Source organism: Camarhynchus parvulus, chromosome 2 (genome assembly GCF_901933205.1).
Source record: "Camarhynchus parvulus chromosome 2, STF_HiC, whole genome shotgun sequence".
NCBI classification, from domain to species: domain Eukaryota; kingdom Metazoa; phylum Chordata; class Aves; order Passeriformes; family Thraupidae; genus Camarhynchus; species Camarhynchus parvulus.
In genome coordinates this window covers 108,650,738-108,663,663 of record NC_044572.1, presented here as the reverse complement: position 1 = coordinate 108,663,663, position 12,926 = coordinate 108,650,738, and the positions used below count along the sequence as shown (strand labels likewise).

At 46.1% G+C, this 12,926-nt stretch overlaps 1 protein-coding gene across 2 annotated transcripts in view; it reads left to right on the top strand.

Annotated features, from left to right (window-relative positions):
• Window positions 1-1,206: 1,206 nt before the first annotated feature.
• Window positions 1,207-12,926, top strand: part of KLHL14 (kelch like family member 14) — a 61,436-nt gene continuing 49,716 nt past the window's right edge. The window contains exons 1-2 of one of the 2 annotated variants that reach the window (XM_030971232.1): window positions 1,207-1,288; window positions 2,828-3,810. In XM_030971232.1, coding sequence (XP_030827092.1) covers window positions 2,873-3,810 — 938 coding nt within the window. In that variant the 5' untranslated portion in view covers window positions 1,207-1,288; window positions 2,828-2,872. Of the gene's footprint in view, window positions 1,289-1,649; window positions 1,880-2,827; window positions 3,811-12,926 lie in introns of those variants that run through there. The other variant, XM_030971230.1, reaches the window with a different exon arrangement.

Below are 12,926 nucleotides of genomic sequence, written 5' to 3'. Positions count from 1 at the left end.
TATCTGTTGAAGAGCTGACAGTGAAGTTCAGAGACGGTTGTCTAACCAGAAAAAACGATAGAGAAAATATGCCTTCAAACAAGATCATAAATCTTGAACAGTGCAGGGGAACAAATGTAAAAGGAACGTTTTACCACTAACACCATTTAGTAGCCTCACTTTCTCTGCCTTCCACCCCTCCAGCCTCATCATACTCGCAAGGAAGGAGGATGTATCCTGTCAAAGCAATAATACGAATACAAGGGGATGGGGGGTGACAATGTATTGGCTACTGAAACCAGACATTATTTTCATCACTCCTGGGGTGTGGGGGGAGAGCAGAAATACAAAACAAATACTGTGCAACCTGAATACAAGACTTACTCCCCCCCACCCCGTCCATCCCCCCCCAGCAACACACACACACACAAAAGTTTGCATATTGCACAGGGCCCTTGAAGATCATAAATCTATGCATGAGAAAGATGTAGTGGAAATTTTTGGGGGGATTAGAGTTTATTTTTGTCATCTCTGTGAGACAGCTACTCATTCATCCAGATCACAGCTAAGAAAAAAGCTGGTCACAGAAATTAGCAGTTTCAGCTCAGCAGCAAAGTCGCCAGCCTGTGAAGGCAGAGAGAAATTGACTAATTAGCAATGCGCACTAAAACTTGACGGTTCTTTATAGAGAGAGAGAAGAGAGAGGGAGAGCGAGAGGGAGGGAGGCGGGGGGCTCGCTTTTTCCCCTTCTTTCTTCCAAAGATGTTTGAAATCGCAGTCATTTACGCTCGACAATTTTTACAATAGCCTTGAGCCATAATTTTGCGAGTCTCTCCAGCATCCATCCCCCTGTATGGTCTCTCTCCACTGGCCATGCACGACCGTTTCTCTCCCCAACCGTGGATTTCCTATTACTCTCGTTACGACTCACTGAGCCCCAGGCCCAAGGATAATGATGTGTTGTTTCTTGGTAGCATAATTTGTCACACGTACATTTTTTCTTCTTCTTCTCTTGCAGAAAGCTCTGCGCTCTCTCTCTCTCTTTCTCTCTCTCTCCTTCTCTCTCTCGTACATTTTCTTGCTGTTGCTAATTCATGGTGATCAAATGATGTACGACAAAATAAATTGTAAAGAGTGACTGCTCCGAGTTGGGAACCAGAAGGTTTTTTTTTTTTCTTTCTTTCTCTTCTCTCTTTTTTTTTTTTTTTTTTTTGGAAGGAACGAGCAAACCTTTAAAAAGGAAGGACAATTGATTTTTTTGGGGGGGAGCTTAAGTGAACCTTTACTTTGGCAGCTGGTTGTGGAGCAGGTAAGTTTCTGGCCTTGTGTCTAACCGTCTCCGTGCATTTGCTAGTGCCTCCTGATTTGTTTGTTGCTGGGGGAGAGGAAAGGGGTGTCTGTGTGTGCGGCGTGGGGGGGCAGTTGTGTAACGAACGCGTTTGCGGAATAAACTCCGACTGCAAGAAATGGGCAAAACGAGAAAGAAAGAAGGGGAGGGAGAAGAGGAGGAGTGTGTGTGTCTGTGTATGTGTGTGCATGTATGTATGCGTGTGTGTGTGTGTGTGTGCGGTGGGGAGGGGGGAATTGACCGGGTCCACTTAAAGGGAGAGGCTCCGGGAGGTTTCTGTAGCCGCCGGCGGGGCGCGGAGCGGGGCTGAGCGGCGCCGGGGCAGGGGAAGCGGCTGGAGGGAGCCCCTCGCTGTGCCGATAAATGGGGCGAGGCGGGGGTGAAGGGAGGCAGAGGAAGCCCAGTATTGGCGAGAAGCGACTGAGCGCGCTGCAATGGCAGGAGCAGGTCTCGGCGGGATCCCGCTGAGGAGGAGGAGGAGGAAGAGCGGCGGCGGCGCTCCGCGGGGCGGGATGCGGTCAGCGCGGGTCGGTGGCTGCGTAGCCTCCGCAGGTGCGGCCGCGGCTCGGGGCAGCCTCGCCCACCCCTCTCCCCGGGCCGGGAACGGGGCCGGGGCTGGAGGGCGGCGGGTCCGGCCGGACCGGGGGCCGCCGGGCACGGCCCCGCTCCCCGCCGCCCGCTCCCGCCTCCCCCGTCCTTCCCCCAACTTGAACTTCACGTAGTTACCGGAGTTACGGCCGCGGCGCCGTCGCTGCGAGGAGAAGCAAGCCGGGCAGGACAGCGCCGGGCGGCCCCTCGCCGGGCCCGGGGCTGCCGCTTCCATCCCCCCGGCCCCACTCCGGGGTGCCAAGTATTGGAGCCCCGCGCTGGGCCGAGCAGTGCGGCCCAACTTCGGTGCCGGAGCCCCCGCTCCGGGCACGCCGCCCCCGGGGGCAAGCGGGTCCTGGAGCCGCCGAGTTGCCAAAGCGGCCGGAGGGGACCGGGGATTGGCGGCGAGCGGGGCAGGCAGGCTGCTCGCCCGCCCGGCAGAGTTTCAGTCACTTGGTAGTTTCTCTGGGCGTCGCGGAGTGGGGGCGGGGGAGTGGTGGTGTTATTTGGGGTGTGTTTGATTGCTTGGGTGTTTGGGAGGGGGGAACCTGGGGGGGTGGCTCAGCTTTGAAAATGTCCCCGGCTTCCTTGCTCCTCCCCTGGAGAACTGCCCGGTTTGCACCGAGGAGGGAGGAAAACGGGGGCGGGGGTGAAGAGGGGAGAGGCAAAAAACCCCCCAGATCTCCTCTCGCCCTCCCAAGTTGCGGCCCCTCCGAGCGAGCCCGTCCGTGTCCCGGGCGGGGGGGCGGCTCGGCTCGGCGGGCAGAGGGGAGCCCGTCCCCCGGCTGCGCCCCTCGCCACCCTTGCGCACACAGCCGGGATGCGCCCTCCGGGCCTCTAAAGCTCTGTGTTTATTGTTGTGTCGTCCCGTGTGTCCCCCCACCCCGCTCTCCTCCCCACCCCTCTGCCCAGGTTGGAGGAGGGTTTAAAAGGCAGGTGTGCCGGAGGCCGCTCGCCATGTCCAGATCCGGGGACAGGACCTCCACCTTCGACCCCAGCCACAGCGACAACCTGCTGCACGGCCTCAACCTGCTGTGGAGGAAACAGCTCTTCTGCGACGTGACCCTGACGGCCCAGGGCCAGCAGTTCCACTGCCACAAGGCCGTGCTGGCCTCCTGCTCCCAGTACTTCCGATCCCTGTTCTCCAGCGGCGGCGGGAGCGGCGGGCACCCGCACGCCCTGGGGCTGGGGCCCGGCGCCCAGGACGGGCTGGGAGGTCCGCCGAAGGAGCCGCCGCCGCCGCAGACGCAGGAGGAGCCCGGCACCCCATCCTCCTCCCCGGAGGACAAGCTGCTGGCCAGCCCGCGGGCCATCAACAACCTGGTGCTGCAGGGCTGCTCGTCCATCGGGCTGCGGCTGGTGCTGGAGTACCTGTACACGGCCAACGTGACCCTCTCGCTGGACACGGTGGAGGAGGTGCTGTCGGTCAGCAAGATCCTGCACATCCCGCAGGTCACCAAGCTGTGCGTGCAGTTCCTCAACGACCAGATCTCGGTGCAGAACTACAAGCAGGTGTGCAAGATTGCCGCCCTGCACGGCCTGGAGGAGACCAAGAAGCTGGCCAACAAGTACCTGGTGGAGGACGTGCTGCTGCTCAACTTCGAGGAGATGCGCGCCCTCCTCGACTCGCTGCCCCCCCCCGTCGAGTCGGAGCTGGCGCTCTTCCAGATGTCCGTGCTCTGGCTGGAGCACGACCGGGAGACCCGCATGCAGTACGCCCCGGACCTGATGAAGCGCCTCCGCTTCGCCCTCATCCCGGCGCCGGAGCTGGTGGAGCGGGTCCAGTCGGTGGATTTCATGCGCACCGACCCCGTCTGCCAGAAGCTGCTGCTGGACGCCATGAACTACCACCTGATGCCCTTCAGGCAGCACTGCCGGCAGAGCCTGGCCAGCAGGTGAGCGGGGCGGGCAGGGGGGCTCAGACCCCGCGGGGGCTGCGGGAGCGGGGAGTCCCGGCGGGCTCGGACCCCGCGGGGCCGGGGGCGGCGCGGCGGCCGCAGCGGCTGGAGGGGGGCGGCGGCGGGGCCGAGCCGCCCGCCCCCTGCACCACCAAACTTTTCGTCCCCTCCCCTCGGCCCTCTGGCCACCCGCGCGTTGGGAATCTGGGTTTAGGGTTTTTTTGACTGTAATTAATAATTTTTTTCTCCCACAATGTTATTCCTTAACAAGGAGTTAGTTAGGTCTTTAAACTGTAATAGGCAAGTCCTACATCTGTTATTTTCGTAAATAACTGCATCATCTGTGCACACCCTGATGTTGCTGATGGTGGGGTGATGTCCCTGTTTGTGCGTGGAAACTTGTGACTTCATAGTCCTTACATCTACGACATGTCAGTTATTTTCATTTAATAAGGTAATGAATCATGATGTCAAAGATTGACAATATGAGGTTGGTGTTAGGAAGTGAACACACAGCACACACTTTAACAAGGACTAAACATATTCAAAATTTGTTTATCTGCTTTTAAAATATGTTTGTACTTCATTCACTGATGGAAAGATAATACCATCTTCTAGCGTTGGTATAATACAGTGGTGTGGTAGCACAGAAATCAAACCACACTTCGTATTATTCAGCTTATTATAAGCTTTTCAACTAATGGGTGCATATTACTAATGATTTGACAGCAGCAAGAAAGAAACTAGTAAATTAATAAATATTTTAAATAATACACTCTATTAGCATTAATGCACGGGATACTTTATGTAATGGGCACTACTCCGATGGTTTAACTTTGGAGCCCTCTTATTTCTGGCTAGCTCACTGTGTTAGTGTTCTGTCATGCTTATCACCTTGTTGTCTGATTTTCATTCTGAAATCAAAAACATCAAATACAACTATTTTGCAGCATAAGGTGTTTCTGAGATGCCACTGTTGTAAGTTGGTGCCTACCCTTTGCATTTCAACACTCAAAAGTGATGACTTTCAAAAATGCAAACCCCAGGAACTCCTCAGGCAAGATTCTGCACGCCGCCGGGGGCAAGCTGATGCTCGTGTCCTGGTGGATTGCTGAGATACCAGCCGGCTTGGTTCAGTGGAGATACCTTTCCAGCTTCAGTGGTCCATGTCATTTGAAGGATATGTAGTGGTGTTCTGACCACTGAATGCTTACAAATGTCATGGATGCTGCAAGAATCTGATACTGCTGGTGCTGGGAGCTGGCTTTCCCTGTAAGTGGGAGCATACACAAAGGGACTGCACTTTAGGTAGTCCTAGATGAGAGTCAAAGTTGCACTTAATGACTTACAGGAGACTCCAAATACCACAAATGCTGCTCTTTTTATTTGTAATAGGTCTGCATGTCTGTGCAGACAGTGGTATTTCAGAGACCCTTAACCACAGTGGGTGAAAACATACTGTCACCTTCCTGACTTTACTGTGGGTCTAATAATAGTCTTGTAACTAGCTTCTCTTGATTTGGTTCTTTAGTGGCAGTGAAATGGGAGCAAAACCATTCAGATTTATTTATAAGCAGGCATTAGAACTTACTCCAAATGTTAAAGTGTTGGAGATGTTGAAATGCTTAGTAATGCAGAATGAAATTGTTATATTTTCATTTTTGGTCTTGGATGATATTCCTGGAAATTCATAAAGGTCACAAAGGCCCATCTTTGAATCTTAATCACTTTAGGATTTTGCCAGGCTGCCTAGGTGTACAAATGCCTTCTTAAACGTGAAGGAGTAAAAAAAAAAAACATTTAAGGCTACAGAGGTTTCCAGATTTGTCTTCTCTGTTACTCATAGTTTTTCTAAAGTAGCAATTTTAACAGGTTGACATTAATTCAGTAAAATTTTAAGGAAAAATCTGCAAAGAGTTCCTTAAGCTACTAATTTGCAGAAAGAAATTTCAAAAGTAACTAACAATGAAGTACATGTTCAAACACATAAAAATTATTACACAGAAAAAGACTTCAAAACTCTGATTACTTTTTTTCCTGTGAGTAATGGTGACTTTGGTAATTTGGAATTTAATGAAGGGTCATTCACCGAAAGATGCACATGTCTTTAGAAAGAGATTAACTGTTCCTCTTGTGCAGTGCAATAGCTCCTGCACAGTACATAAGGGTTGGTGAGAAATGCAAGCAGCCCAGTGCCACAGCCACCTGCTTCCTGCATGTTCAAGAAATGGGAATTGCGCTCAATGTTAGAATTTGCCAATAACTTTTCTGCATTTTTTAAGAGAACTTTTTTTTTTAACAAGCTACTTTAAAAAAAAAGCACCTATGTCATATATCCATATGCACACTTTGGAGTACATTGGCATCAGGGCTACTTCTATTTCTTAATGGAAATAAATGTAATGGGAAGCTCAAAATATACTGATTTTCCTCTGAAATCTAACTATAAAGTTAGTCCTGTGGTCAGGGCTGGAGGAAAAAGTGATTTGGGCTCACAAGAGCCAGTCTGTGCTCTGTGAGCAAAGGTATTTATAATGTTTGTGCCATAAATGCAGATCCTGCAGTGCAAGTGATGCTGTGTTTAAGAAGTACCTGAGTTGTCTGTTGTGCTGCAGTGAAAAACACTGTTTACCTACAGAGAGACTAGGACTTTTTCATTAAATTTCCTAAGAGAAGGTAATGCTTAGATGTCCTGATGTATTTTTGTAAAATTAACTTTCAAGGTACAACAATTAAATGATCAGAATTTTAAAAGTTGAGGAATTATGTTCTTGACTTATGAGCCTTGCTGTGCACTCTGAGGTTTAGGACTTCACCACAGAGCGTGAGTGTTTTGGCTTTAATTTGACATTTCATCAGGTGCTCAACTCTAAGCCAAGTTAGTAATACTGCTGGCTCAGTGATCCTCACCTCACCAGGGCCTCAGCATACAAGCTGCTGTTAAACCTCTGGAGACGCAGTCAGTTCTGATGTCACTAGGAAAAATCATAGTTGATTTCAACTTGGAGTGGGGTGAGTGACCCTGAACATTAGGCTTAAATTATGTTTGTCTGTCCCTGAAAGAGACACGTAGCTCTGTGCTGTATCATCTTCTGTAGTTCTGGGAAGAAAATGCGTTTAGATAGAGCAAAGTTCATATTCCAGACATTTGTTTGGCTCTCGGATCTTCACCAGAGTATTGAGTTGATTAAAATGTCTCTGTGCTTTATTGTGTAATATAATGTACTTTATATAATATATGGTATGTATTTTCAATTTTTTAGAAGTTTGGGGATAGAGCATTACCACCTGCAGCTCCTCTCACCAGCAAAGGGTGCTTGGGCTGGTCTGCGCCTCCCAGGATCTGCCAGCAGAGCAGCTGCAAATACAGCTGCACACCTGAAGGCAGAGGGCACTGAGGGAAGTAAAACTGGGAGAGAGGGGGAAATGCAGAAAAAGAAAGGAATTGAGATACCCCAGGGGAGAAATGGAATAAAAGCAGTGGAAACAGGACAGTGCAAATGAGGGAAGACATGAGAGAAGAATAGTTTTGAAGGGAGAAAAATGTAAGAATAGGATACCAGACAGGAAAGGAAACTAGCAAAAGAAAAAAGACCCTGGCAGATAAAAAGAAGATAGGGAATGAAACAAAAGGGGGAACACTAATTCTTGGCAGAAACAGCATCTGTTGTCAATGGCAGCTGAGTATTGCAGTTTCTGGAAAAGCTTTTTCAGATTTGGGGGAGGAAAAATGGATGGAGATCAACCAGCTGACATAAGATAGGAATAGTCCTAGGCAGAAAATACAGAATTAAAGAGCACAAGAGAAAAGAGGGGAAATAAGGAGACAAAGAGATAAGGAGGCTAAGCCTGCCCATGCTGTTTTATGGTTTCAGCAAAGTCCCAGCATGTACAGACCCAGCTGTTTTTTTTATACTTTTGTTCCCTGGACTACTAGACCTTGGGGAGATTAGAAGTGCAAATTCTGGTCCTGCTAAAGCTAGTTGTAGAGGTGGTTTGGTTTGCTGTTTGTTTGGTTTTTTTAATTTCATTTCAGTGGAGAGAGGGTGTCATCCAGACTGTTTGATGGTAGGCAATATTAGTGAAAGTGATAGCAAATTAAACAGTGACAGGTGATGAAGATGATATGAACAGTTTTCATTCAGTAGGAAGATAAGTGCTGATGAAGAAGGAAAATGTAAGGTGCTGAACAGCATGAGACAGTGGCATTTATGTGGAAGGCATATATGCCTGGTCTGTTTTACTTTCTACAGAGGAGATTAAAAATTTGAAGAAACCAGCTACATCCCTTGGCAATTAAATAATTTCCTTCTTGCATACACTATTTGTCTCCAAATCTCACAGACCGTAGTTCAATTTGACTTCTTTTTCTACTGAGATTTTTGTAGAATCTCAGCAGGACATGTTTGGTGGTTGTAAGAGAAGTGTGTGTTTTTTCATTGAAATGCACTCTGTCTTCTGGTTACAACCACCTACCTGTCCCTTTGGAATCATAACAGCAATATTTGGATTTTTAACTAATATTCTTATTCATGATTAATTGCAAGTGAGAAATACTACAGATCCTGGATTTACATCCTGATAAGAAAAACACATCTTAAAATGTATATGAATTATTAAGTTTTGCATTGCAGTATGGATGAAGTGGATGTGAGGCTCTGGTTTATTTTAGTGAGCTTTGGATCAGTTTTTATGTGCCTGAATTAATATCAGGAAATTGTACATGTGCCAGGACTCTCTCAGCTGAGCTGCAGAAGGGAGACTGACACATTAGAGCTGTGGGGTACTGAACCACACACCTGTAGTCAGTTTAATCCTAGTTAGTCTCACCTACTTTCCTTACTTGCCTCATGTGCATTCATTTGCCATTGGAGACAAGCTCATGCTGAACTGTAAGTGGAGAGATGTGGAGTTTCCAAAAGGGTGGGAGCCCTGGAGCTCACATTTTGGACAGAGGGAGCACTGTCCTAAAAGGAGTGCTATGGGTCAAGAAAGTCCTTGGGAGCCTTTTTAAGGACACGTGTGTCCTGGCTGGTAAAATCCTTGAGAGCTGCAGAGGCGTAGGTGATAGCCATTTTTTTGGCTCAGTTATAGTATTTGTTAGGAGAAACATAATTTATGAAGGGCATTAACAGCATTTTTATGGAGAACCATCTTTCCAACAGCTGCAGGTGAAGAAGGGTTGCCAGGCACGTTGTGCAGGTCCTTGCCCTGCCAGCCAGTTTCCCAGTCAGAGGTACCACCTTGGAATTGTGTCCTCTGTGAACTGGCAGTCCCTCCTAATTCCTGTCCTTAGATGGTAGGGCTCTTCCCCAGATCCCATCTACTGAACTTTACCTGTCCCCTCTCTGGAAGCCTCTGTTACCCCAAGTCCTGAGTGTCCCTCCCACCAGGCTCCCAACTTCCCACACACTGGTCCCCACTGCTCCAGAGCTCTGTGCTTGGATCTTTACAGGCTGCTGCAGTTCGCTGAACTGGGCTCCTCCTTGGCTTTGTCACCCTGCCTTTTTAGCACTTGAAGCAGCTTCAAATACCTGCATCTGCATCTCCAAACTCTTTTTCTGAGGAGAAGTCTTTCACTGTATTTCATAACAGCTTGTTCTAGAGGGGAAATTAAATGAAGTTTGAAAACAAGTAATCTTAGTAAGCCACTCAAATTGATAAGAGAATGCCTATGAAAATGGGAACTTCTTCCTCAAATGCTGGAGCAAAAATGCCCCTCTCCACCACCTACGCCAGTCTATATAGCAGCTTTACAAGTCATGCAGGTCCTGAAAAGCAGAGCTGTCCACCCTGAGTTCCTGTGCTGTTCTTGCCCATCCTTTGGCAACATAATCCATCTCTGTCCTGTTGGGAAGGATGTAGGTCACGAGTGGAGCCTTCTAGACAGGGAAGTCCCATTTCAGACAAAATCCTCCTGGAATGATTTCTGCTTAAAGTATACCTTTTACAACTGGAGTGCTGTAGGATCATGGTGAGCATCAGACACGTATGCCTTTGCTACTGGTCTGAGACTTCTCTGTTCACTCTTTACCTGATGTGCATCCCCTACATGTGGAGAGAAGAGATAGAAAGGAGAGGGTCTTAGAGGGCATGTTGTGGCCTGGGGTCACTGTAGTTTTTTCTTTGTGACAGAAGAATATGAAGGTTCTGAGTCTGTAACTGCTGAGCAGTAAATGGAACAGAGCTGTGATGGTGTAATTGTTTGGATTTGTACTTGAAGAGAAAGCACAGGGAGCCTTGGGGGCAAGGGGAGTGAGGAGAGGTAATGTAGAACATAAAATCAACAGAAAATAGTTTGCCAGGAAAAAGCTTTGGTTCTGATAAACTCATGTTATGAAAAAAAATCATATAATCTGTAAAAAACGCTGTTTCATCTTTTCAAACAACTCCCGTGTTTTAAAAATCCAAAACATTTTCTAATCAGAGCAAGGTTTGTTATTATCCTTTGCTCAGCATGGCCTAGAAAGATTGAGCAGGGAATAGGAATCCTAAAAGGGGGGTTTGAGCTGGACTCCCCTGCTCTGTAAACATCTCTCATGTTGGTTTTGTTGAAACAGATTCTGTCTGGTATTACACATTTACCAAATGATCGTCTAAAGAAATTGAAGACTGTGGAAAGTTGAAAACTATTGGTAGATACTTCCTGGCATAATTTTTCATATTTGCTGCCTCCCTGAAATTTTCTTGAAAGAATGTAATGCCTAGTACTTAGTAGTCAACACTTGCTGTATTCTTGGAAAGCAGACAATAAACTGAGCAAATATTGTCAGCTGCCAAGTTCAATGGAAGCAGACGGTTTGCAATGAAGCTGGAAGTAAATAGAAGTTGGTGCCACAGTTGGTTCTTCCTGTATTCCCCAACTGATGCCTTCTTTCAGTAAAAAAAACCCAAACAAACCAGTGGAAAAGGTAACAAGTTGTACCTTGAGTGAGCTGGCAGCAAGGTGTGTTTCTTTCCTTTGGCTTCCTAAGGAAAAGGAGCCTCAGCTGGAGAGAGTGCAGCCTCTGATGCTGTGTCAGCCTTCTGTTGATGTGGACATCAGACACAGAATCAAATAAAAAAGGACTTTCTTGACTTTACACAGTCTGAACATCAAAAAATAACAGTTAGTTGAAGTTTCCTAGGGGACAAAAATTAAAAAGATTATTTGATGACTTTGAAGTATTCTATAAAGCATTTCCATTTTACAAGCTCTGTCAGAAAAAAAAAAAACAAAACAAAAAACCAAAAAATCCCCAAAATAACCAAGAAAGGGAACCAGCCAACAAACCGAACCCAAAAAAAGGCCAAACAAAATAATGTGAGGAAGGGAAGCAATTTGCAAAAGCACTTCACTTTGACTTTTTTTTTTTTTTTATTCAGGATAAAGATAATTACTTAAAGGTTTTTTAGAATTTCCATCAGTGAGGAAAATCTTTGAGTAGTTCTACCAAGAAGATTCATGAAACAGGAGATTTTGTGTCTCATTCACCAATTTGCTTTGCTGGTAACATTGCTTTGAATTCACTTCCCTTGCAATGCTCCAGATATTCAGTGTGTGGCTAGTAAGGATACTTGTAGCCTTCAGATCTGGTAGTGCAAGGAGGCAAAGATGAGAAGGACTCTCCTCTGTGTTTTTCCCAAAGGAGCACTGGACAGGATCACTCTTCCCGGATAGTTGTCACTGCTAAGCTACCTGTTAACACCAGAGGCTTTTACCCCAAAAAGGAAGGGACGTTGACTTTAAAAAATCTTCCAGCTAAAAGCTGGAAGCTAACTCTTAAGTATTAACTTAGAGATCAACAGTAGTGGGATTGGTTTCATAAAGAAAAATGGAGTTTTCAGAGCTTCAAACAGATTCTAAGTTATTTCAATACAGGAGATGGAAAATTACCTGACAACTTTAGAAATAAAGGAACCTTTAACTTGTAAGGTAGCTCTAACAGTTAAGTGTGGCCTGCCAGGTAAAACATTCACTTACCCTTAGACTTCTGCTTTTAGAAGGAAAAGGACTGATTATTGTTAAAGCAAACATTAACTAATTCTTTTCTATGCTTTTTTTCAAAGTATTGGACAAAATTAAAAAAAAATTCTAGTAGATTCAGAGGAAGAAACCAACAATCAATGTCTGTAGCAAATCATTCTCAGCTTAGTATTTGTCTTCTTAAACTTCATTCTGTCAGTGGTCAGCAACATGTATTAAATGAGCATCCTCTTCAGTGAACATTACTGTGAGCTCTGCTGCAGTGAAAATTAGGGTCTTCTGCCAAGCCTGCCTATATGGAGAATGAAAAGATGAAAACCAAAATCTTCATGATAAGACTGATTTCTGGGTTTTTAGTATTTCTAGAAAGCTTTTTCACATTCATTCTAGCGTGCCTGGGGCAATAGGTGCAAATTAGAAGAGGCAAAAAATCCATTCATTAAGCAACTTCCATACATTCAGAAAATTTTTGAAAATTCTTTGAAGAACTAAAAAATTTATTGGTCATCATTTGCAAGAGACTTTATTGTGCTTTACATTTTGACAAGATTAGGATGTTTTTAATGTCTGTACTTTATCCATAAGGAGAAGGGCATTAGGCAGGATTTGGTCTGTTGACTGTGAGAACTCAGGTCCTTCCCCTTGCACTGCTGTAGGGTTAGGAAGAGATTCTGGATGCCTATTCAGCTATAGGTTATGATGTTTGTTAATTCATTTTATGTGATGACAAAACTTCATAAAATTCCTTTGTCCAAAATAAATTTTACATTGTACCTTATGGCTTTCATTGAGTTCATAGTTAAACTCCCGGATAATTAGATTTCCTCTCTATTAAACATGTGTTACTAATCATGGCTATCTTTGCAGTCAGCTATGGAAGCCAAAATCCATTGAAATAAGCAGTTTTCATATGACACTTTTGTTGCACTGAAATGCCCATCCAGGAGCTGGGAAGGTAATTGTTGAAGATCACATCCCATGTTCTTGATAGCAAAACATTTTTTTCAGTCATGGGCAAATGGATGCTTGCAACATTTGTTCAGTTTTGCAGACTGAAACTAGATTGTCAACTACATTTTTTGTTGAACACAGCGTCCCTTCAGATGCCTTTTGAGAAGAAAAGGGTTGCTAAAGACCATTCTGGTTT